The sequence below is a fragment of the Procambarus clarkii genome, chromosome 70 (genome assembly GCF_040958095.1).
Source record: "Procambarus clarkii isolate CNS0578487 chromosome 70, FALCON_Pclarkii_2.0, whole genome shotgun sequence".
Classification (NCBI taxonomy): domain Eukaryota; kingdom Metazoa; phylum Arthropoda; class Malacostraca; order Decapoda; family Cambaridae; genus Procambarus; species Procambarus clarkii.
In genome coordinates, this window is record NC_091219.1 from 24678702 (window position 1) to 24706409 (window position 27708).

Consider the following 27708-nt stretch of genomic DNA (forward strand, 5'->3'; position numbering starts at 1 on the left):
TTCAGGGGAGGGTTTTAGGGCCTAGTTTGGGAATGTGTTCAGTAAGACTGTGAGTGGAATTTGAAGCTGATTTGTGTAGTAAAGTTTTAGAGGAGTGTCTTTGTAGCAACGGTGTAGGTCCCGGCCTGTATGGTCCGGCATTCAAGGCTCGGAGGTGTGATTTGATAGTAATTTACATATATTTTTGTGTGTGTTTGAGCCAATGCTTGTTGTATTTAGCGTACAAACCCAAACAACCCACTTAACCTATCGAGGCTGAGGCGTGGCAAGCGTTAATATTATAGTGCTTTTTGTCGTTACTGATATGTCGCTTTTCTTATGGATTGATGGATTTGATAATAAAAGGAACGTATATTGAGGTGAGTCGACAGAATTGCAAGAGAGCGGTGGTTGCAACACTGTGAAGATGGGTGTTGCAGGCCGCCAGACAGTGGCACTGGTGGCGCTGACGACGGTGTTGGGGTCGTTGGCACCGGTGCCACCACCCCACCACCACCATCATCATCATCTCTCTATAAGCACCTCCTGCACCACCACCACCGAACACTGGTGCTACTAACGCCCACCAGCACTACTCTCCACCACCACCATAACTACCCACCAACACCACCAACCCGCACCACTACGAGCACAAAGACTGTCTACCAGCAGCACCACCACCACCACCACCACCACCACCACCATCCACCTACACCACCCACCACCTGGTGCAAATATCCTCAGTCACCCTGTAAACATACACCCCCAGGCCTAACCCTTCCCTGCGTGACTCGAACCATTCCCGAATACAAAAATTACCGCATTGCGGACCGTCACAATATACGATACTCGTTACCAGACCAGTTAACACCTGTACGATAACCCTTACAATAGACTCTCGTCGCAATTAAAACAATTAATCACACTCATATATTCTGACAATGTCTCGAGGATAATGTTCTTCAAAGGGAGATAACATGTAATTATTGAATCCAAAGTGGATGTGTGTGTGACGGGTGAAATAACTCCCCTTTGTTTTAGCTCGACACATGATGTAAATGTGAGCTTTGTCTACTTACATTTTAAGGTTCAAGTAAGTGTAAGTGTACTTTGACAAATAAGTGATTTGTCAGAGTAAGCCTTTGGATAAATAATAATTGGCTAACACCTAAGACCTGGGAGCTTAAAGCACAAATCCCCAAGGGCCGTGACGAGGATTCGAACCTGCGTCCGAGAGCATCCCAGACGCTGCCTTAATCGACAGTCTGGTAATTTAAGTTTTATAATGTTTCCATAAACCACTAAGCTATCCATATGCTCTTGTTATTTTGTTATTGAATCAGTTCATAAAGGACATTCCTCTTTATTGAAGTACCAGGGCGTGAATAACTCTGTAATTCCAGATTTAATTAGAAGTTTATTAATCCGCATGAGGGAGTCGAACCATGAGAGTAGAAGCATGTCGACCGTCATCCCCTCTCCCTGACTATAGACCCTTAACCTGAGAACGCACTAACTACACTCTCTAACTTACCCATCACTCACATTACTGACCAATTAAGCCAAATAACTTGCGGCTCCGCCCCCTCTCGTGGCTTCTGGACACTCGAGTCTGATTGGTGGAGACGTCTTAAGGAGAAAACCATCATCTTTGGATATATTAATAACACCAATCATCCCAGCTGAGGGAACCAGCTGCAGACTTAACACACTCGTCAATTACCACCTTAATCACGTGTTAAAAATAAGTTTGTGTTAATATCACCGGGACGCTGGGTACCTTGGGGGTGTTAAAATGTACTCGCCTAATTGTACTCACCGAATTGTGCTTGCGGGGGTTGGGCTCTGGCTCTTTGGTCCCGCCTCTCAACTGTCAATCAACTGGTGTACAGATTCCTGAGCCTACTGGGCTCTATCATATCTACACTTGAAACTGTGTATGGAGTCAGCCTCCACCACATCACTTCCTTCCTGTGTGTATAGCATTGCTTGTGACCTCTAAGGTTAAGGAGAGAAAGCAATGTCTTCCAAGTTGATGGTGTGCTTTAGGCTGAGTTGTTTGTTGTGAGTGGATGTTGTAGTTAACTCATTTATCCTCGTTTGTAACGAAGTAGAGAATAGGGTGATGTAAATTAGTAACTGATGATGGGGTTGGTGTGGTTGTGGTAGGGAAGGGCGGATATTGTGGGTTGTTCTGATGCAACTGTGTCTCTTGGCTTGCAACCATGCACTGAGCTTTCCCTGTCAACCACCATCACCCACCACCAACCACCCACCACCACCACCACCACCATCACCACCACCACCACCATCACCCACCACTACCACCACCATCACCCACCCACCCACCCACCCACCCACTCACCCACTCACCACCACCACCACCACCACCACCACCACCACCACCACCACCACCACCATCACCCACCACCAACCACCACCATCACCCACCACCACCACCACCATCACCCACCACCACCACCACCACCACCATCATCACCACCACCACCATCACCCACCACCACCACCACCATCACCCACCACCACCACCACCATCACCCACCACCACCACCACCATCACCCACCACCAACCACCCACCACCACCACCACCACCATCACCCACCACCAACCACCCACCACCATCACCACCACCTACCACCCACCACCACCACCAAGCACCACCACCACCACCACCACCACCGCTGACCAACCTCACCAACACAACAGGGTTCACATCCTGACCGCCTTTGGTTCATCTTCCATTAATGGGTTTGGAGTCAATTATCGCAGTATGGTGGTGGAGCGTGACCATATTTAATTACCGCCTTTAGTGTGTGTGTGTGTGTGTGTGTGTGTGTGTGTGTGTGTGTGTGTGTGTGTGTGTGTGTGTGTGTGTGCGTGTGTGTGTGTGCGGGGGTTGGGCTCTGGCTCCTTCGGCCCGCCTCTCAATTGTCAATCAATCAACTTATTATTTTTTATTTTTTCCTTCCTCACACACACACAGGAAGGAGCCCGTAACTGCTGTCTAACTCCCAGGTACCTATTTACTGCTAGGTAACAGGGGCATCAGGGTGAAAAACACAGCCCATTTGTTTCCAAAGCGCTGTCCACTCAGCTGTCAGGCCCCTTAGTGTGTATGTGTGCATGTGTATGTGCGTGTTCGCGTGCGTGCACATATTATTATAAAATGTTTATTAAAATTATTAACATATTATAATAATATATGCAGTGAGAAAATTCGCCCAAAGAATTTGTAATGTTTACCATATTTTTCTGGAGTTGAAAATATGGCCAAGGCTTTGAAACGTTTTGATATACGTGTATTGTTTAATTGCGAAAATACTATTGGAAAACTATTAGTTAGAAATCAAAACGTTTCCTCATCAATCATCAACATTTGATAAATCCTCATCATCAATCATCAACATTTGATAAATCCTCGTAGTGATAATTGTGTCATAACTTTTTTTTTTTTGTAAAGACTGTAATAGGTTCTATGTTGGGCAAACATCTAAAGATTTGAAATATAGAATTTTGCAACGTTAATACTCTGTAAGACATGGCCAATTGTCTAATGTTTGGTTAATTTGTCACAAAATTCTCACCAAATTGATTGGGAGATGGCCTCTTCAATAACGAATTGTAAAATTACTTTCAATAGGAACATAATTGAATCCGCTTTAATACAGATTACAACATTTTGTAATTTGAACATTAGCAGTTGTTTGTATAATTTAGATCTATTTTTGATTGACCAGTTAAAGGGCGATTTGAGTAAGATCATTGATTCGCATTTGTCTCACTAATACCGTGTTAATATTCATTATCTTATGATATTAATATCAACATATGGGTCTATTGGCCTATAGGATGCAACGCCTATTTATATCCACCCAATTTCATTCATTTATTTATCATTGTACCTCACTTCACTTCACCTCTTTCCTGCCTATATGTGTTCAAATCTACGTACTTGTAAATCCATCCTTCTGAAGATGTATTATTTAACACGAAAGTACTTAAGGAAATTCCTGTTTCAATTCTTTCTTCGTGGTCTGACACTGTCACATTTTTCACTTTTACAATCTCCATACTAAATACTAAAGCAGTGATACTGGAAGTCCCCACATGTGCACTTTTAGTATCACTGCTGCCTTACTCTTGTGTTGATGATATCCTCATAATGAACCCAGACACCCGGAGTCTGCCAGTGCAGACTACTTATCACATGCCTCTGTACGACTAACCATCCTGTGTGATAGGAATTTTTTAGCACCACGTAGCTAGCCTTTTGACACACACTGTACTCCCCTTTCACATAGTCTAGGGTAGCTGCACAAATGCAGATGTACCTAATGTATTAATAAAAATATATATATATTCTCCAGGCTCTCTTGTCTTATCTGTCTTGTGGTATGTCTTGGTATATCTTGTCTATTGGTATATCCTTGGGTACCTCAGCTCCTGTTGTTGTTATGCCAGTATTTTTGCGTTGTTTTCACAGTGTAACTGTATTTATTTGCAGTCTTCTTTTGCGCATTTTGGTCTCTCTCTCTCTCTCTCTCTCTCTCTCTCTCTCTCTCTCTCTCTCTCTCGCTCACACACAATCTTCTCGTCCCATACAGTTTCCATTACAATCTCTCCAGGCATGTTTTCCCAGCAGTATGCAAATGAGGAGCTGCCTATAGACCGTCTGGCCTGGAGCTGTTATTGATGGTGTGTTGGGCGTCTCGCGGCTTCTCCAGAAGCATGTTCACTTGTCCTGTTCTTCTCGTGTGCTCGTCCCTTGTTATATAGTTCTTCAGATCAATTCTGGAACATTTCCCATGGAGTTCCGAGGGAAATATATGTTTAAATACAAAGCATAATGAAATCACAAGTGTATAGAGGAGTTCAGGGACGAGGGTTCGAGTTCATTGAACCACTTCAAATATTCTGCGCGTAACAGAAAGAGCTTAGCAATGTCGCTCCCAAGAATTTGGTCATTAACTACTGTAGTTTTCACCCTAAAAGACTACTATGACCTCGAGAATATTTCAGGAATTAAGTTTACTCGGAGTATCCCCCAGTTTTTCGCGGGTAGCGTGTCAGTAGGCGGGGCGTAATCGGTGCTGAAAGGTGATTGGTGGATTATTGTTTACATTAGGCCGTCACGTGATCACGCTGGTTGGTCATCGTCACCTCACAAGCCCCGCCCCCTGACCATAGTGATAACGTTTCATCGGGAATGTTACACATTTACTGTTTTCTGACACAACTTCCGTTGTGACTATTGATAGTCTAGACAAATGACTATATAAGGAAGGACTAAGACAGGAAATTCCAGAAGTACTTTCGTATTTAATAATACATCTTCAGAAGGATCCTTCTGAAGATGTATTATTAAATACTAAAGTAGGGAATTTCCTCTCTTAGTCCTTCCTTCGTGGTCTGTTATTATATATGTTAATATATATGTCTGTTATATATATATGGAAGGGACTACCACCTCTGGCTGGAAGAAGGGGGACCCTTAGCCTCGGAGGAATCGCCCTTTAACTGATCAATCAAAAATGGATCTAAATTATATAAACCTCTGCTAATGTTCAAATTACATGATTTTGTAATCTGTATTAAAGCAGATTCAATAATGTTCCTATTGAAAGTGCTCTTACAATCCGTTATTGAAGAAGCCATCTTCTAATCAATTTGGTGAGAATTTTCTGACAAATGGACAAACAAAACATTAGACAATTGGCCATGTCTTACAGTGTATTTATGTTGCGAAATTCTACATTTCAAATCTTTAGATGTTTGGCCAACATAGAACCTATTACAGTCTTTACAAGGTATTTTATAAATGACACAATTATCACTTTGAGGGCTGCTGCTAAACATAGCACATTCTTTGGCCGAAATTCGGCCAAAATTATATGGTTTTTATAATTTAGTTTGTATAATTTATTGGAAACAACTATATGGTTTGTATAATTTAGATCCATTTTTGATTGATCAGTTATAGGGCGATTTGAGTAGGATCATTGATACTCATTTGTCTCACTAATTCATTGTTAATATCTACTATCTTATGCTATTAATATTCACGTATGGGCCTATTGGCTCATATGATGCAGCACTTATTTATATCCACCTAGTCCCATTCATATGTTTGTCTCTGTACCTCACTTCACTCTACCTCTCTCTCCCTGCCTATATATATATATATATATATATATATATCTATATATATATATATATATATATATATATATATATATATATATATATATATATATATATATATATATATATATATATATATATATATATATATATATTATATGAGTCACTAATTGATAAAACACATTTGGCTGATGAAAATGTTATATTAATTTGTAATCAGCTTTCCGCTTGGATAACTATAAATTAAATGTTAGATGTGAAATGTATTTCGAGTGTAGAGACGCTTCATATATTTTACCCAAACGTGGACACGAGAGACAAAGACTGAGAGACAGAGAGACAGACACAGAGAGACAGACACAGAGAAAAATAGATACAAAGAGAGACAAAGGGACAGAAAGACAGAGACGGAGAGACATTGAGACAGAGAGACATTGAGACAGAGAGAGACAGACAGAGAGACATAGAGAGACAGACAGAGAGACATAGAGACAGGCAGAGAGAGAGACAGAAAAACATAGAGACAGAGAGAAACAAAGGGACAGAGACAGAGAGAGGCAGAGGCAGAGGGACACTGAGTCAGACACAAAGGGACATACAGAGAGACACAGAGACAGAGAGAGACAGAGACAGAGACAGAGAGAAGTGTGGGAGAGCTCTTGCTGATAACAGCTGAGCTTCACACAAGTGGGTGTGCTGCTGCTGCTGCTCACGATACGAAATATGTAAATAGAGCGTCAAATTGAAAATCCGGTGGGTAGGAAACAGGCCGGAGTTTATCCTGCATAGTCGCCATCTGGGGAGGAAATTAGGTAATTACAGCGTGTTTGGTATGCTGCTCTCTCTCTCTCTCTCTCTCTCTCTCTCTCTCTCTCTCTCTCTCTCTCTCTCTCTCTCTCTCTCTCTCTCTCTCTCTCTCTCTCTCTCTCTCTCTCTCTCTCTCCTGGTGCAGGTACACGCTACAAGAGGCCATAATTACGGTATATATTACAGGTACGTGAAGGGCCAGTACGTGTCAGCGCACGGGGAGGTGATCAGCCACGTCAACATCAGCACGGTGCACGTGACGGACGGCGGCACGTACAGGTGCACGGCTGAGAACAGCGCCGGCAGCGTGGTGCACTCGGCACGCCTCAACGTGTACGGCCCGCCGCACGTGCGGCCCATGGGCCAGGTGTCGGCCGTGGCCGGGGAGACCTTCCTCGTCACGTGCCCCGTGTCCGGCCACCCCGTGCACAAGATCACCTGGAAGAAAGGTACGTCTGGCCACCCCGTGCACAAGGTCACCTGGAAGAAAGGTACGTCTGGCCACCCCATGCACAAGGTCACCTGGAAGAAAGGTACGTCTGGCCACCCCATGCACAAAGTCACCTGGAAGAAAGGTACGTGCGGCCACCCCCGTGCACAAGGTCACCTGGAAGAAAGGTACGACCAGGCTACCTTGTGCACAAGTGAATTGTAGCGCTGGATTACTGGTCACAGAGGGATTACAACCCACAGGAGGATTACAGGCCGCAGCAGGGGGATTAGATGCCACGGAGGGCTTATACAGGCCACGGAGGATTAGTGGGATTAGGACACAGTGGGATTACAAACTAACAGGTCACTGGATACCGTTTGTGAACAATTCAACATGCTTCGAAAGGGATTATTGTTCTGAGAAAATTCACCGCCAGGAGCTGTGTCTGGGAGCCTGCTCAAGTGTGAACCTTCTCAAGTGTGAACCTTGTTAAGTGTGAGCCTTCTCAAGTGTGAGCCTGCTCAAGTGTGAACCTTCTCAAGTGTGAGCCTGCTCAAGTGTGAACCTTGTTAAGTGTGAGCCTGCTCAAGTGTGAACCTTCTCAAGTGTGAGCCTTGTTAAGTGTGAGCCTTGTTAAGTGTGAGCCTTCTCAAGTGTGAGCCTTGTTAAGTGTGAGCCTTCTTAACTGTGAACCTCCTCAAGTGTGAACCTCCTCAAGTGTGACCCTACTCTCTCTCTGTTAACAATTATTCACTTTACATTTTTTACAAAGCTTATACATATAATTAATAAAAATTCTTAGATTAAAAAATATATATTATCACTGAATAATTAATTTTTAGCAGTAACAATTTTATATTTTATTTGATAGTTTTTAGACGTAAATTTTTTTATTAATATCTTGATCAAAGCAGAATATGTTTTTCTGTTTTAAATTGAAAAAAAAAACATCGGATATGATGGATATAATTATGGCTTCAGTATTGAATTAATGTTTTATGTTATTTTGATGCTGGGGAAAGAGAGTATTTTGTATTTGCTGAAATTTATGATTTATTTGCCTGTATGTCATTTTTTTAATGAATGTTTGTTTGTGTGTGCGCGCGCGTGTGTGTGTATACTCACCTATTTGTACTCACCAATTTTCGTCTGCAGGATCGAGCATTGACTCTTGGATCCCGCCTTTCGAGCCATCTGTTGTTTACAGCAATGACTCCAGTCCTATTTCCCTATCATACCTAGTTTTAAAATTATGTATAGAATTTGCTTCCACAACCTGCTCCTTAAGTGCATTCCATTTTTCCACTACTCTCACGCTAAAAGAAAACTTCCAAACATCTCTGTGACTCATCTGTGTTTCCAGCTTCCACCCATGTCCCCTCGTTCTGTTACTATTCCGTGTGAACATTTCGTCTATGTCCACTCTGTCAATCCCCCTGAGTATTTTATACGTTCCTGTTATATCCCCCCCCCCTCTCCCTTCTTCTTTCTAGTGTCATAAGGCACAGTTCCCTCAGGCGCTCTTCATACCCCATCCCTCGTAACTCTGGGACGAGTCTCGTTGCAAACTTCTGAACCTTTTCCAGTTTCCTTATGTGCTTCTTCAGATGGGGACTCCCTGATGAGGCGGCATACTCAAAGACTGGCCTCACGTAGGCAGTGTAATGCGCCCTAAATGCCTCCTTACTTCGGTTTCTGAATGATGTTCTAACTTTTGCCAGTGTAACTTTTGCCACCTTTTGTATATGTGTGTGTGTGTGTGCTCACCTAATTGTACTCACCTAATTGTGCTTGCGGGGGTTGAGCTCTGGCTCTTTGGTCCCGCCTCTCAACCGTCAATCAACAGGTGTACGGGTTCCTGAGCCTATCGGTCTGTGTGTGTGTGTGTGTGTGTGTGTGTGTGTGTGTGTGTGTGTGTGTGTGTGTGTGTGTGTGTGTGTGTGTGTGTGTGTGTGTGAAAGGAAGAAGTTCACAAAACACACGCCAGAAAATATGTCAGTGTTTATTACAGGTCATATGGGGATTACAGGATACAGAGGGACTACAGACTACTGAGGGGGGACTATAAACTACAGGAGGACTACAGGCCACAGGGTGAACTACAAAACACAGGGGAATTACAAACCTACAGACTCATTTCAGTCTTTTGAAACGAAAAGGCTGCTTTTCCATTATGGTATTCGACAGGTGGCATTATATCAATAAGGCTCTTCTGGCAATATTGAGGTTTTAAACCAAGAGTCTTCATATAGCAATTATTATTAATTATTATTATCATTAATAACCATCTTTCTCGCAACTCCTTGGCACTGACTTAAAGTATTTCCGGAGTACTGGATTTAAGACAGTGTTGAACGACGTGTTTTAAGTTGTTTTGAGAAATATTCCAGGTCGACTAACTTGTATGTTCAAAGATACTTTAAACAGTGTTTTCTTTTATTTAAATAAATAAAGAAAAACTTTAATTACACAAATAAAGTCGTATTTAGTGTCAGAAATAAAGTCATATTTAAAACACACAATAAAGTCATATTTAGTGACACAAATAAAGTCAAATTTTATGCACACACTAAAGTCATATTTAATACACACACACACTAAAGACATATTTAATACACGCACAATAGTCATATTTAATACACAATAAAGTCATATTTAATACACACAATAAAATATTGAATACACACACACAATAAAATATTGAATACAGACACACAATAAAATATTGAATACACACACAATAAAGTCATATTTAATACACACACAATAAAAAATTGAATACACACACAATAAAATCTGAATTTAAATGACTTTATTTGTCTTGTATATCGTTCTGTACAATTTAGTCTAATCAGACCTTGATCACTGATTAAGCTGAGAAAATTAAGTATAATTGTTTTTAATTTCAAAAGTCAAGAGGATTGTATTAATCAATTTAGCCTTTGCTAAGAAAGGCTCAATAGACGATAATATAAAAAGATATATATAATATTAACGTAACCATATCTGACATTATATCGCCTAAAATGGCTTAGTATCTCCAGCTCGAAAACATAATATATTGGTCGGCTTAAACATAGAGGTAATTGGCTACACATTGACAGTGCAAATATTTTAGGACGGTCATAATGCAGAGTTGTGTACGCACAATGCAATTAATGGAACAATATTTTTACATGAAATCCCATCCGTATTAAGGCTCGTAACTCCTGAGTGTATGTATGAGGCAGTATATATACACATACATATATAACCTGCCCTGTACAGGGTGTGTATGATTGTATGACCTAGTATACACACATATATAACCTGGCTGATGTTGGTTCTATATACAGGGTGTATGTAAGAGCATGTATGACCCAGTACACACACACACACACACACATATAACCTGCCTATGTACAGGGTATGTATTATTGTATGACCCAGTATACACACATATATAACCTGGCTGATGTTGGTTCTATATACAGGGTGTATGTAAGATCATGTATGACCCAGTACACACACGACTGACCTGGTGTTGGTCCCCACAGACGGGGTCCGGCTGCCCACCACCCACCGACAGAGGGTACACGCCAACGGGACGCTGGTGGTGGAGCAGGTCACCCGCGGCACTGACGACGGCCAGTACTCCTGCACCGCCTCCACCAGGCAGGGCCTCTCCGACACCCAGCACCTCACCGTCCGTGTCATGGGTAAGTCTTGTGGCATCCTGGGGCATCCTAGGGCATCCTGGGACATCCTGGGGCATCCTGGGGCATCTTGGGGCATCCTGGGGCATCCTGGGGGAGGGAGACACCCAGCACCTCACCGTCCGTGTCATGGGTAAGTCTTGTGGCATCCTGGGGCATCCTAGGGCATCCTGGGACATCCTGGGGCATCCTGGGACATCCTGGGGCATCCTAGGGCATCCTGGGGGAGGGAGAAACCTAGCACCTCACCGTCCGCGTCATGGGTAGGTCTTGGGGCATCTTGGGGCATCCTGGGGCATCCTGGAGCAGCCTAGGACATTCTGGGGCATTCTAGGACATCCTGGGGCATCATGGGACATGGGGACTTCTAGCACCTCACCCTCCATGATGACAGATCTTGGACGGTGATCTCCGGTGTTCCTTAAACATCAAATATACCCCCATAAACTTAAGAAATACATCAAATGAAAAAGAATTATTTAATCGTGTTTTTTAAATTTACATGATTTAATCCTTTCCAGTAGCAATTAACTAAAATCCTCTATTTTTAGACTAATCTAGAAATCATAGCTCGCTATTTTTTCATCAAAGGTCTTGCTTCGAAGCCATAAACTTAGGTCTGTAAATGATGGCCTAAAATCAATCAGCTGGTGACGAGACTCTTGCATTAGTTAATTAGTTAAAAATAACCGATAGAAACCAGCTGTACCACGTTCGTAATTAAGCCTCGACTCCTGTGTTGGTGGGAACAAAGTGGATTGTGGGTATATATATATGTATATATATATATACATATATATATATTTATATATAGAAGAGAATATGCAGCCTCCAGGAGAGCCTTGTCGGGCTCCCTCGGGCACATATTGTCTTCTCCTACCACCCTTCTCTTATATATATAAGTGTATATTTTATTAAAACTTTGTTACAAAAATGGAGTTACATATTAAGTATAAAGTTGATTATTATAGGTTGTCGAGTTCTTCCAGCTCCTCAGAAGGCGGACAGGAACCTTGAAGGCAGTGTGCACCTCTGTATCGCCACGCTGAGGCGCTGGAAAAAGGAAGCTGGAAGCTTTAGGGTCTCTTGTTGTGTCAATTAGCCTAGAACCCATTGTTCCTTCAATACACTGGTGACACTCTTTCCTCAGGTGCCAAGTGTCTCGGAAGCAATGGGGACAAAATTCCCTGTGAATGGAAAAGCCTCCTAGATATAGGCCGGATTTGTCTAGTAGGCACAGTGATTTTCGTTATTTTCAAAAATTCCTTCCAATTGGTTTATTTGAATTAATATTATTATATTATGAACATGAATTACTGACTTACTTGTGTTAGTTTTGGTTAGATTATGATAGGTTAGGTAGGTTTGGTTAGATTTGATAATATTCTGTTAGTTTTAACTCAAATTAAAAAAAATAGTATATAATATAATGGAAAGCTTTATCATTTCACAAGAATTTTATATATATATAACATAGGAAAACTAGGCTTATTAGGCAAACTGTGCCTTGCATAGTAGGCCAAGTAGTGCATTCTGGCTATTAGGAACAACACACACACACACATATATATATATACAGTATATATAAGTTGACTAGACCACACACTAGAAAGTGAAGGGACGACGACGTTTCGGTCCGTCCTGGACCATTCTCAAGTCGATTGTGGAAAAGAAGCTGGAATCAGCTTCCAGCTGATTCCAGCCACACAATCGACTTGAGAATGGTCCAGGACGGACCGAAACGTCGTCGTCCCTTCACTTTCTAGTGTGTGGTCTGGTCAACATACTTCAGCCACGTTATTGTGACTCCTCATCTGTATATATATAAGTATATTTTGGAAGCAGTCTTTCTTTTAAACATATTAAAGTACCCTTACTTTAATATGTTTACTTTAATAGACGTACCCTTACCTGGCAGAAGACAGATATGTGAATGTAACTAACTGGTGTATAGTCAGAGGGTAATAAGCTATGAGAGAGAGGCAAGCAGGTATACAGGTAGACAAAGCTAGGATGTAGGTATACAGGTAGGCAAAGCTAGGATGTAGGTATATAGGTAGGCAGAACCAGGAAGAAGGTGTAGAGGCAGGCAGAGCCAGGAAGCAGCCACACAGAGCAGGCTGACAGCCGGATGGCGGGTGTGTTCCAGTGGCGCCGCTCGTTCTCCCGTTCCATTTTGAGGAGAAGTTGCAAGCGGGCGACCGCGCGGGCGCTGCCTGCATCGTCAGCAAGGGAGACCCGCCCATCACCTTCACCTGGGAGAAGGACGGCCGCCCCCTCCAGGAGATGGGCGGCGTGTCCGTGTCGAATGTGAACCAGTTCTCCAACGCCCTCATGATCAACAGCCTCTCTGCTCTTCACTCGGGCGAGTACACCTGCCGAGCCTCCAACCACTGGGCCGAGGCCACCTTCTCCGCCGCCCTCGCCGTCAATGGTACGCCCACGCCCGCCCACACCGCGGCGCTACACCATGGGCGTCACCACCACCACCACCACCCACATAAACCTACGCTTCTTCTCTCCACTTTTTTCCAGAGTAAACTTGACGTGTCTGTGTTGGGTTTGTCTCCGAGAGAACCCAGACGAGGCCACTCACTTACCGCGACTGTTCTTCCCCTTGCTTTGTCTTACTTCCTCCTTGTTTGCCTTCTTTCTTCCTGTTTTGGCTCTGTCTTGATTCCATCAGATTCCACCTCACTGCCCTCTACTGCTACGTCTTGTCCGTTTTCATGTATCTTCATCTTCCTATGCGTCTCTTTCTTCGCCATTTTATCTGGCTTTTGTCGTTCTTCTTTCCTCGGGAGCATCTACCCCAGCGAGCGGGCCCTGTACCAGCCTTATAATTCACAGTTGCTCTAGTTGTTGACCTTCTGTGTGCGTGAGTGCGGTGTGTGTGTGTGTTGCAGTGCCGCCGCGCCTGGCGCCCTTCAGCTTCGCGGCGGGGACGCGGGCAGGGATGCGCGCGCAGGCCACCTGTCTGGTGCAGGAGGGAGACCAGCCTCTGGCACACGCCTGGCTCAAGGACGGACACCCCCTCGACCCGAGTTTGGACGTCCGTACCTCCCAGCTGGACGCCTTCACCTCCATTCTGGTGATCGACCGAGCCACCGCCGCCCACACCGGCAACTACACTTGCGCTGCCACCAACGCCGCCCGCACCATCACCACCACCGCCCGCCTGACCGTCAGCGGTAGGCCGCCCACGCTCCTCACGCCCACTGTGGCAACACTGACACAAAACTGACAAATGAGACAGAGTCCGGGTAGAGCGTTGGTCTCCAGATGATAGGGCAGTGTACCCTGCTCCAGGTAGACTAGGAAAGAGTACCCTACTACAGGAAGACAGGAGCTGTATACCCTCCGACAGAGACTCTATGAAGTGTGCTAACCTGATGGAACAGCGACTCACCAACGCCGTCCAAACTCACATGACTCGACAACACACTGACGGGGAGGCGAAGAGTGAAGGACAGTCTGAGAACATCAGCTCACGTTTTAGCAGTCATCGAGCTAAAGCTTTATCAAACTTTTGTAGCACCACATCACTCAGCGCCCCTCCGACTCCTGACCTTGACTTGGGTGTCCCAGCGACGACTTTGACTCTCACACCCAGACGCTGCGGGGCTGAGCAAGAGGCTCCGTTATCACCATGCTGACCAGACCATAAGGCTGACATCGGGTGACCTCTGAGACCGCTAACTGGTTTAGCGAGAACACAACCCACCTTAGAGGGTTGGTGTAGGGGGGAAGTCTCCCAAGTCACTGATTGTCAATCAGTAAGAAGTCTCAAGCATCGTTGGTGACGTCTCACGTAATCAGCGGAAGTTGTTGTGCTTGGACAGAGGTAATCAGAGGGATTGTGGTGCATATGGACGCCGTAAGACATACTTCAGCTGGTAGAGAAGCCATCTTGCTCTGCCCCGGCAAGCATGAGAGACACTCAGGTGAGTGAGGACAGACACGAGAGACAGAGACAGACGGTCTGGGCTTGTTTGAGACGTCTTCCATGCCACTTTCTCTTTACTCACAAACTCCTCCATCCACGCATGTCCACGTTATCCACCACGCATATCCACGCCATTCATCCACCAGCCGTCCACTGCCTCCATCATACACACACACATCAGCCGTCCACTGCCTCCATCATACACACACACCAGCCGTCCACTGCCTCCATCATACACACACACCAGCCGTCCACTGCCTCCATCATACACACACACCTGCCGTCCACTGCCTCCATCATACACACACACCAGCCGTCCACTGCCTCCATCATACACACACACCTGCCGTCCGCTGCCTCCATCATACACACACACCAGCCGTCCACTGCCTCCATCATACACACACACCAGCCGTCCACTGCCTCCATCATACACACACACCTGCCGTCCGCTGCCTCCATCATACACACACACCTGCCGTCCACTGCCTCCATCATACACACACACCTGCCGTCCACTGCCTCCATCATACACACACACCTGCCGTCCACTGCCTCCATCATACACACACACCAGCCGTCCACTGCCTCCATCATACACACACACCAGCCGTCCACTGCCTCCATCATACACACACACCTGCCGTCCACTGCCTCCATCATACACACACACCAGCCGTCCACTGCCTCCATCATACACACACACCTGCCGTCCACTGCCTCCATCATACACACACACACCTGCCGTCCACTGCCTCCATCATACACACACACCTGCCGTCCACTGCCTCCATCATACACACGCCTGCCGTCCGCTGCCTCCATCATACACACACACCAGCCGTCCACTGCCTCCATCATACACACACACCTGCCGTCCACTGCCTCCATCATACACACACCAGCCGTCCACTGCCTCCATCATACACATCCTCTACTTAATCACCAATTTAGTAATTTATGATAAAATTAATATCCTCAATTTCTATACATTTCCATATTGCTAAGATTCTTAAAACAGGTAAATTATATTATCAAATTATCAACATTACATTGATGAGTCTTGATAAAATAGTGACCAAGTGTGTGATGAACTTGAGTGTGTCAAGTTGTAATGTGTAAATCATGCAATATAATTGATGAGTTGAGTGTAAACAAATGGGTGTTGACCCCAGTGTCCCCTCCCCCCTCCCCTCCACAGTGCCCCCCGCCTGGGTGGTGGAGCCAGCCAGTGCCAGTGTGGCCCTCGGGGGCACCGTAGCCCTCCACTGCCTGGCGAAGGGCTTCCCCAACCCCACCATCGCCTGGCGCAAGGAAACAGGTGAGAACCACATTCCGAATCAGATTTTTAATGTTTTCATTCAAACTTGTGTGTGAATTCACGAATATTATCTGTTGCAATAACCTCGTGTTATTGCATCATTGATATATGAATGATTTGATTTCTTGATTTTTATTTGAGTAAAACAAGAGTATTTGATTTATTCCACTGTATGTAATGAGCGAGATTTATTAATTTATAGCTCTAAAAGTCTCACCCTCACAGAATGAACAAATTATGACTGTATTTACCACACATTAGATACAGCTAAATAAGTGAACGACATATTTGTTCCAAGCTAAAAAAAAAAATAAGTCTGCACACACATGATAAATGAAGGGACACGCACTCACTGCTCCACAATAAGTCTAAATCCGGATTTTTCGCGTTGCGTCAGCCGAACGCTGCGGGCGGCCTGGAATGGCAATTCAACTTCGATGTTAAGACTACAAATACAGTTTATTTTCCACTCAACCTTTTCAGCCCACACTCACTTTAAATTAATGTTTTCACAGTTATCTAATTGCGAAACTTTTTGCGTAACCAAGTGGCAAGTTAAACCATTATCAGTGTAAGGCCATGGTGGTGGTGTGAGGTTATGTCACACCATGCCGCCATGGTGGTGTGAGGCTACGCCACACCACGCCACCATGGTGGTGTGAGGCTACGCCACACCACGCCACCATGGTGGTGTGAGGCTACGCCACACCACGCCACCATGGTGGTGTGAGGCTACGCCACACCACGCCACCATGGTGGTGTGAGGCTACGCCACACCACGCCACCATGGTGGTGTGAGGCTACGCCACACCACGCCACCATGGTGGTGTGAGGCTACGCCACACCACGCCACCATGGTGGTGTGAGGCTACGCCACACCACGCCACCATGGTGGTGTGAGGCTACGCCACACCACGCCACCATGGTGGTGTGAGGCTACGCCACACCTCGCCACCATGGTGGTGTGAGGCTACACCACACCTCGCCACCATCATGGAGTACCACACACACATCATAACTAACGCGGGGGTGCTGCTATAATAACGAGTATCCAAAGGTCAGCCGAAGGTAAACCTTAACCTCGCGTAGATCAAGTGTGGTTTCAAGCGTTGTTTAGACATAAGAATGTCCGGGGTGGCTACAAATAGGAGCTGCCTTGTGTGGGTCAGTGAGCCTTCTACAGTGTCTTGATCTTGTGTTCGTACCTGTCTACCTTTATCGCCCTGGACCAGGCTTAATCAATTGTTTACTCAACATTTTACGAAACCTGAATATCTATCAATAGTCATGGCGGCTATGTTGACGTTTATTAAACAGGTTAGTTGCTCTAAAGCAGCACGAGGTTGTTAATAACAAAATAAACCTTGGATTCTGAAGTTTCAAGCCTCGTTAAATGAATGTAAACAAAGCCGTCGCGACTGAGGAAAGATGACCAGGTTTCGTAAGTGGACGCGTAAATGCCTTTTGAATCCTGCTTCTGGTTTCTTGCTGGGTCGACATTTAATCCCAGAGGGTCTATAAGTGGTTAAGAAGCGTTCCTTCATACCTTCCTCATATCCCAGTTACTTGTCCTCACATCCCAACTTCTTGTCCTCATATCCCAGCTCCTTGTCCTCATATCCCAGCTCCTTGTCCTCATATCCCAGCTCCTTGTAATGTCTTATTCAAGTGCTATATATGGTCATACTGGCTTAGCCCTTTCTCCGAATGACCCTCTTTCCTTTCTATTGGTATATTTGTCCACCTTCTGTCCATAACGCTCTCACATTTAATCTCTCTTAACTAATTTGATGCAATTGGAAACTAATTTGATGCCAATTTGATTCGCTGTAGTTGTCGTGTAGCAGACAAGGTTGACGTTAGCATCACTTCAGTCTTCATAATAATGGGCGGTGTAATTGTCACAATAACAAACTTCGACTAGCAGACCTGGCCTGACCTCTCCATTGCTACATAGCCTTCCCGGTTTGGTGCCTTCTTTGATAATTATTTACTTACTGACCTCTCCATACCTAACGTTTTCTAACCTAATCTTTCCTAACTCTAGCATATTATAATGATAATATATCCTTGTGATATAACGAGCGCAGTCTGTTCATATCCTGTGGTCACTTGAGGGTTCAGTCCGGTGCAGCACGGGTCGTTTGTGTTCGATTTCTTACTCCCGTTGCCGCTGTTCGCATCCCACTAAATAGGTGCCCTGGAAGCTAAACTATCTGTGGGATGAATCGTGGGAGGAAGGTCAGCTGTTGGGTAAAGGAAGCCTCGATCAGCTTAACAGGTTTCCTGTCCCAGATAATGGGAAGCCGATAATCCTTCAGTGTTTGTTTCCCTCTCGGGTCAGTTCACCGGGAGAGAAAAAATAATTATTCGACAAACAACCAGTGTATTTTCTTTTTACATTAGGGTCCGCTGAGTCTGCACGGCTCGCTTTCTTTCAATTTTCATTAACGTTTTCTTTGAAGTCTGCCAGGGGCAACTGACAGCTATTTCTGCAACCTGTTCTCTCGAATTTTGACGTCAAAGCCCCTAACGGTTAAAATATAATGTACTATAAATCATACCGGCTCACAGACATGCACGTGTTTTATGCCTGGGTTCATCGCGCAATTTAGTACATTATATTCTGTCCGTTGTGAGAACTCGAGAGGACGAGGCTGATTTCTAACCTATATGATTTTTATTATTATTATTATTTGAATATTGGAAGTGTTTATGTATATTGATCTGAGTTAACGTCATATTTCTTGTTTTTCGAGGTTAATTCATTCTTTTGCTGCGTTGGGATAGGTTAGAGGAAAGGTTACATTATTTAACCATTATTTTATTATTAACCATTATTTTAATTATTTATTAAAGGTTACATTACCAATTATAAGATAATTGGGAGATTTCCTGCACTTTCACTAGCCAATTTGGTAATTTTGTGCCAATTACAAATGGTAAAAACTATTATGTATTAAAGAAACTGTTAAAGATTTAGAGGATACACCCTTCGACAATTTATAATTTCCGATTAAATCTCAAATAAGTAATTTCTCGCAGCAATCAGTATATAACTTGACGACAACGTGAGCACCATTGTGCGGACTGAAACAAACACTCATCAAACCTCTTGGATAGTCGGCAATTTTGACTTGTCTCCCAAACAAGAAATTCCGACGCAATCTCTTGAGCGCTCAGGGACCACTTCCCACAGGCCTGGAACACACTTAGTCTGTCTCGTATTCTCTGCCTGGAAGGAAAGAAGGGCTACATATGCTGTGTTTATAGAATGTCTAGTGTGAGGAAGCATTAACAATACTTGTGTATAATGATACTATCTTTAGACATAAGACACACACACATTTAATTTGTAAAACATTGTTATTACAAATACAGGCACTGTACTATATATATATATAATATATATATATATGTATATATATATATATATATATATATATATATATATATATATATATATAATACATAACACTGTATAACGTTCTTGGTTAACGATGTGTTATATAACAACAGTTACGTAGGCTTAGTAACATATGGGGCAAAATAGGTATACGTTCTCAGACATGACAAAGTTGTACATTACAGAAATACCGTCGTTTATAACAGTGTGGGTGAGGGAGTGGGTGAGTGGTTGTGAGTGTGGATGAGAGAGGGAGGAGTAGGTGTGGATGAGAATGGGTGTGGATGAGAGAGGATGTGGGTGAGATAAGAGTGGGTTTGTACCTATAACATGAAGATGCAGAATTTTAATATTTTTAAAAACTTATACACAAGCGTTTTGTCTTTTCTTAACAAGGACAGAGTATACTAATTACATCCCCAGCTGCATCTCCTGAGACACATGCCGTCAATTACTGAGCAGTACTGAGTTCATGACTACATTTCCGCTCCTATAATCGGCTCCAGTGCCACGGTAATTAGGTTATTATTTACCTCTAATGAGCACAGCATCGTGGTGCTCAGCCCTGCCCTAACCCCCCCCCCTCCTCACAACACGTAATTGTTGATTGTTATGCGTCTTGATTGTCAGCACGGCTTGGGATGGTTGCGGTGAGTGTGGTGGTGATGGTGGGTGTTGTGGTGATGGTGAGCGTGTACTCACCTAATTGTGCTTGCGGGGGTTGAGCTTTGGCTCTTTGGTCCGGAGGTGAGTGTTGGTGTTGTAAGCAGAACACCTCTCACCATACTCCCGACATGTATCTCATTATATCCAATCATTCACCATCATCAGGCTAGCGAAGTCTCGAGGACACATGCTCAAGAGAGGGACGAGGAGCAACACTTAAGTAGACTTAACAACATTCACAGTATATGTACAATATCTTTCCTACGTGTACAACTCCACAACACCGCCTTGGGATCACACCCTCGGGGGTTCCATCTGGGACCTCCGGGGTCCCTGATGGTTCGACCACATCCATTCATACATTCATAAACACTTCCGTTGCCTCATATATTTGCGAGGCAATCTATTTAAATTTATTTAACTACGTTTGGGTTACAATGCCTCTTCCCCCCCCCCCTCCCCCTGCATCCCCCGCACCAGTGCATATGTTTGTATATATTCACTTGCAAGCAATCCATGACACCCGTCCAAATCGAACTGTCCTGCAACACCCCACCCAACGAACCGTCCTGCACTAGGAAGCAACATCAGAAACTCCACCCGCCTCCTTTCCCCCCATGACCAACACTTCCTACCCATTGCGGTGTTGCTGTGGGTGGTGGGTGGGGGGTTGCGGTGTTACTGTGTGTGTGTGTGGGTGGGTGTGTGGGGGGCGGTGTCCCCCTGGCGTAGCCCCAGGGTCCTGCGCTCCCACCAAGCAAGCAGCTTCGGCGTGGGAGGCGAGTTTTAATCTCATTTCTTAATGTATGCTAATATTATTCATTAACTTTCCTCAATTTAAATGAACATTTAGATGAGTTGCAATACACACGCCAGTTAGCCCCGCACTTGGAGAAAATTAAATTTGTGCTTTTATACGCTCATGCATGTTAAAATGTGGGCGCTCACGCACACGTAGGATGGTAGGAGGACAGCAAGAGGCTACAGGATGACCGGGACGGACTGAAGAAATGGTCCAGCATATGGTTACTAGAGTTTAACTCGAGCAAGTGCAAAATGATGAAGATAGGCGTAGAGAGCAGGAGGTCAAACACAAGGTACCAGTTGGGAGAGAAAATCCTTCAGGAGTCAGGGCGAGAGAAAGATCTGGGGGAGGATATCACACCAGACCTGTCCCCCTGAACCAAACATCAAAAGGATAACATCAGCGGCGTATGCAAGATTGGCGCTCATAAGAACTGCCTTCAGAAACTTGGGTAAGGAGTCATTTAGAACCTTGTGTACCACATATGTCAGACCAATACTGGAATATGCAGCTCCAGCGTGGAGTCTACATCTAGTCAAACACAAAACAAAGTTAGAAAAGGTTCAGAGGTATGCCACCAGGCTGGTCCCCGAGCTGAGAGGAATAAGCTATGAGGAAAGATTACTGGAACAGAACCTCATGGCACTGGATGAGGAAGGGCAGACATAATAATTACCTACAAAATTCTCAGAGGAATTGACTAGGGTAGATTAGGATAAACTGTTTAACATTGGTGGGACGCGAACAAGGGGACACAGGTGGAGACTGAGTACCCAAATGAGCCACAGGGACGTTAGAAAGAACTTTTTTCAGTGTCAAAGTAGTTAACAGATGGAATGCATTAGGCAGTGATGTGGTGGAGGCTGACTCCATACACAGTTTCCTTCCAGTTGATTGACAGTTGAGAGGCGGGACCAAAGAGCCAGAGCTCAACCCATCGAAACCACAATTAGGTAAGTACACACACACACACGCGCGCGCGCACGCGCCCACACACATACTAACACTAAAAGGAATTTTACAAGAAAAAAGATAGCGAGAACAAAAAAAAATAACGAAAACCAGAAAAAGATAGCGAGAACTAGAAAAAAGATAGCGAGAACCCAAAAAAGGCGGAACCTGAAAAAGATAGCGAGAAAAAAAGATAGCGGGAACCAGAAAAAGACATCGAGAACCAGAAAAAAAGATAGTGAGAACCCGAAAATATATAGCGAGAACCAGAAAAAGATAACGAGAACCTGAAAAAAGATAGCAAAAAACAGATAAAAGATAGCGAGAACCAGAAAAAAAAGATAGCGAGAACCGAAAATATATAGCGAAAACCATAAAAAAAGATAACGAGAACCAGACAAAAAGATAGCGAGAACGAGACAAAAAAAGATAGCAAGAACTAGAAAAAAAGATAGCAAGAACCAGAAAAAGATAGCGAGAACCAGAAAAAGATAGCGAGAACCCAACAAAAGATAGCGAGACTAAGGCCTCGTCTCACTTGAAGAGACAAGAACAAGGTGGACAGGATATAACGACACACAATATTGTACAAGGAAATTGACGAATTATACATAATTCCTGTGTCATGCGTGATACATGTGTCACTACAGTGTCTTGACAATATTGACATGAGTGTACGTGTCCATGTAACATTGGTATAAGTGTCATTACGATGTTCTGGTGACACATGTATCACCACATTGTATGGGGTAACAGTGACACATGTATCCCCACAGTGTCTGGGGTAACAGTGACACATGTATAACTAGTGTCCTGGGTAACAGTGACACATGTATCCCTACAGTATCCGGGGTAACAGTGACACATGTATCCCCACAGTGTTCGGGGTAACAGTGACACATGTATCCCTACAGTATCCGGGGTAACAGTGACACATGTATCCCCACAGTGTCCGGGGTAACAGTGACACATGTATCCCCACAGTGTTCGGGGTAACAGTGACACATGTATCACCACAGTGTCCGGTTTAACAGTGACACATGTATCCCCACAGTGTCTGGGGTAACAGTGACACATGTATCCCTACAGTATCCGGGGTAACAGTGACACATGTATCACTAGTGTCCTGGGTAACAGTGACACATGTATCACTAGTGTCCGGGGTAACAGTGACACATGTATCACTAGTGTCCAGGGTAACAGTGACACATGTATCCCCACAGTGTTCGGGGTAACAGTGACACATGTATCCCCACAGTGTCCGGGGTAACAGTGACACATGTATCCCCACAGTGTCGGGAGAGTTCGTGGGCGTGGCCACGGGTGAAGGGGGCGTGGCCGGCTGGGAGAACGGGACCCTGGCGGTGAGTCGGGCGGACCACCGCCACGAGGGCCGCTACTTGTGTGAGGCCAACAACGGTGTCGGCGCCGGACTCTCCAAGGTCATCACTCTCAGCGTCAACGGTCAGTACCCTCCCTTACCGCCTCTCACCTCATGGTCAACAGTAACGGCCCCTTAACCGTTGCCAATAACGGCCGTTATCGTGAGTAATGTCAGAATTATCTTGATATCTTGTGGCAGTCTGAACATTAAGTTATGTGTAAAAATATGGTTTGGTTGTGTGTGTTTAACACAAGCACTAACAACCTGGGTGTGTCATTGGATGTGTGTGCCGAGTACCAACACTAACAGGCTGTTTGTGTGTGTGTCAGAGCCTCCGTGGTTCGGGGTGAGGAGCCAGCGGCAGCAGGTGGAGGTGGGAGGCACCGCCACTCTCACCTGTGAGGCGCATGGTGACGCTCCCCTGGCCCTCACCTGGACCAGGGGCGCCGCCCCCCTGCCCCCCATCCCTAGGTAAGTCTGGGGCGCCGCCCCCATGACCCCCATCCCTAGGTAAGTCAGGGGCGCCGCCCCTTAACTTCTAATGCAATTGATTCCTCCATTTCCTCTATCTTTGTACCTGTCAGTTATCCCTTTTCCTCAAGCTGTAATTAACTCTCCTAATATTCTGTTATAAACATTTTGTTCACAATAACTTAGTTTCTTCATTGACTTCTAGAGGCTGAGTTTAAAAATAATACTAATAATAATAATTTTATTTATAATATCCAAAACACGAAACAGTGGTTGAATAGTTGTTAACATGACATTCATATTTTATAAAGCCACGAGTATGTAAAGCGCTTTACAGGCATTTAATGTAAAAACAAGCAGAATACAACAAGATTATAGAAGCATTTTATATTAATGTACAAACTTAGTATTTCTACAAATATATTTTACGGCTAGCCCTAGCTTCGGTAGGGCAAGGACGTGGTGAATCGGCGCTCCGGCTGTTGGTGGTGTTTACCAATTTGGCCGGTTGAGGGCGGGTGTGTCTCTGCCTGCCTGTGCTGACGCGGAGTTAACGATGGGGGTCCCCCTCCCCCCTATACTGCGGGCTCAGTCTGTGGGCCTCGAATTTTCCGGCCTGGCTGGGTACCCAGAGATAGTGCTGGTGTGTGAGGTGCTTCATGTCCCTGTGATCGACATTTATGGTGTCGAGCTGGTGACGGCTCGTCGAGCGATATTGAAGTTTACTGAGGAATATTTTTTTTTTCTTTTTATTGTTAAAACAAAGTAAAACAGCGTACATGCAACCATATAAACAGTAAAGCATAGAATTACAAAGAACATTGAAAGACATAAAATAACACAGAGCAACATAACAGAAAAGGGAAAACAAAGAACAAAAAAAAATACATCGGAAAGTACATGAACTACACATAAAAACAGCTAGTCAAAACAGTACAAGCAGTGATCCATAAAGCACAAAGAAACATGAGAACAACAGAAAGAAAACATAAAACAAAAAAAAACAAGCGTACAACAGAAAACAAAAAAAAGACTCAGAATGACATGGTACAAAATAATACAAATCTAGTAACAAGCCAGCCTGAAAGGCCACACAAGCAATACTACAAGCCAAGACAGACAGGAAGTTCATAACTGGAACACGCAGGAACCGGCAAACAAACACACACACAAACAGCCCTAGAACCAACACAAGCAACAGAACACAACACACACACAGCACAGCCAAAAAAAAGTGCACTCAGAACAAATACACAAACACACCGCCCAACAGGGCGAAACCAAACACGGAGACAAACCAGACATAGAACCGCAGACACGGCAAGAAAATAAACAGAGTACCCAAATAAACACAGGCGCTAACGATACTTGTCTGGAAACTCCTTGGCTGGGAAGCGCAAGCAGTACGCCTCCCAGATCAGCTGGACGTCCTCGGACACTTGTCTACCAGGAGACGCACAAGGCCGAGGCATCCAATCAGGCACCCCATAAATAAACCCCTTCAACCTCGGTACCCAAATAGTCGACGAGCACCACGGGCCCTCACGCACCCGGTCGTCCCAAACGAGGTCCAAAACCCGTGACTTAGGGACCACGCCCCCGTCGCCTGCGAGCACAGGGAGGGGGTCCACACTAGGTGGTTTCGCACTGGTATCGGCACTGGGAGGTTCGTCGGGCGCCGCACAGGGCTCCGTACCAACCGGCGCACGAGGCTTCTCACGAGGCCTCTCACGAGGCTTCACACGAGGCTGCACACTAGGGGAACCCACAGAGGACACAGACGAGTCGGGCCCCCTCCACCAAGCAGATGAGCAGAGGCACCTCGGCGCACATCCTTCCGTAAGACCACGACGAGGTCCCGTGCGGCAGGAGCAACCTCCTACCGAGGGGAGTCATCAGCAGTAGGTATAGGGGGTGATTCCGGAGGCAGCACAGAGCCCCCCACAGCATCGCCAACCACGACAGGAGACGTCGGAACAACGTATTCTTCCGCCTCCACCCAAGGCACCCCACGAAGGGGGGACACACTCCGGACCCGCCTTGAGCGCTTGGAGACAGGCTGCCGGTCATCCAAGCTATCACCCCCATCATCCCGTAACACAGTAGAACACTCCAATGGACGCGCTTTCAAGGCCCGGCCCCTGAGAACCGCAGCCTCCACGACCGGGGGCACTGGACCACACACCACAGGAGACTCCCCGCCGCTAACATCCAAAGGGACTGGAGACGCCACATGTAGGGACGGAGCAGGCACGGGCGGATGAGACGGAGCGGGCAGGGGCGACAGGGGCAGGGACGTCGAAGGCGGGGAAGCCGGTGACGGGGGCGAGGCCGCCACAACCCCTACGTCAACATCCACACTACCATCCAACACCGGGGTCGAAACCAGCAGGGAAGCAACATCCTGACCATCACGGGGAGACAGGTCCGGAGCCGACAGCGGGGGAAAATCCTCCTCCTGGAAAAGGTTGACAGGGGTGACCCGGCGGCCAGGTGACCCGGTAGGCCGCACCGGAAACAAGTCCGAGGTTGTCCTGCGTGAAAAACACGAATCAGGAACCCTAACAGCATGATGGAGGACGGCACAGAACCCCGGAGGCGCATGGCAAGAGTGCGGGTCCCACACGGAACCCCCTTCCATCTCCCAGTAGGGACAGCATTCATCCTCACATGTAGAACCCGCCCAAACCGGGCAAAGTACCTACGTAGAAGATCCTCAGGGAACTCAAAAGGCATCCCATGCACAGCCACATACGTCGTGGCTCCACAACGGTCGGATAGGGTTACCAACCCACCATCCCCAGGAAGATCGAAAGAGCGCCCATCATAGCGCGTGACGATATCTTGATAAATCGCCGGAGAGTTGAACTTGACTATCGCCCGCCGGCCGGCGAGCAGCTGCACACCACATACAGACTCCACTGGGACACGAAACATATCAATCATTACCACCTCCACAGCGTGGTACGAAGCAATCCCAGAAAACTCCAGGCCAATGGAGGCCTGCCTGGAGACACGGGGCACAGGCTCCCCCATGATCGCAGACCGTCACGGCCCCAAGGGCCCCTCAGCAATAACACGGTACACAAGCCACGTCAGCAGCGACACCAGGTCCTCACTCCTCGCCGGGTCAACAACAAATGCCTTACTGAGGAATTGGCATATCGCGAGTTTCTCCGTCGTTACGAGCGGCGGACATTTCCCCTGCCGGATGGTGCGGGCACTGTGTCACTATCTGATAGGAGTGGTGCCCTCACGTACGTCAGTGTGCATGGGGCTCCGTTGGAGTTTCCAGAGAGTCTGCTACGGCAGTACTTCGGCCGGTATGGCGCAGTGATTAGTGTGAGGGTGAACGTGGTGTCTTCCAGTCCACTTAAGGGTGTGAGGACCAACATTCGCACCCTGGGCATGAGGCTCCGGGAAGATATTCCGTCCTCTGTGCGGCTTATGGGCTACAACGTTCGGGTATTTTACGCCCGCTAGCCTTGGACGTGTTATCGTTGTGGCCTCTTGGGCCATCAGGCTGCTGACTGTTTTGCGCCTGCCGTTGCACCCATGAACCTCTTCAGTGAGGTGGATTTTCCGCCGCTTCCTGTGGAGTAGGATTCAGTGGATGTGGCCGTCTCTTCAGCCCCGGATGTGCCCCCTGTGTCGCCTGTTGCGCCACCTGGTGCACCCCCT

At 45.8% G+C, this 27708-nt stretch overlaps 1 protein-coding gene across 3 annotated transcripts in view; it reads left to right on the forward strand.

Annotated features, from left to right (window-relative positions):
* LOC123744875 (cell adhesion molecule Dscam1) overlaps positions 1 to 27708 on the forward strand; it is a 67391-nt gene that overhangs the window by 8140 nt on the left and 31543 nt on the right. For 2 of the 3 annotated variants that reach the window (XM_069311691.1, XM_069311692.1), the window contains exons 5-10: positions 7136 to 7398; positions 10919 to 11080; positions 13984 to 14268; positions 16225 to 16344; positions 23466 to 23636; positions 23886 to 24027. In XM_069311691.1, coding sequence (XP_069167792.1) covers positions 7308 to 7398; positions 10919 to 11080; positions 13984 to 14268; positions 16225 to 16344; positions 23466 to 23636; positions 23886 to 24027 — 971 coding nt within the window. In that variant the 5' untranslated portion in view covers positions 7136 to 7307. Of the gene's footprint in view, positions 1 to 7135; positions 7399 to 10918; positions 11081 to 13983; positions 14269 to 16224; positions 16345 to 23465; positions 23717 to 23885; positions 24028 to 27708 lie in introns of those variants that run through there. The other variant, XM_069311693.1, reaches the window with a different exon arrangement.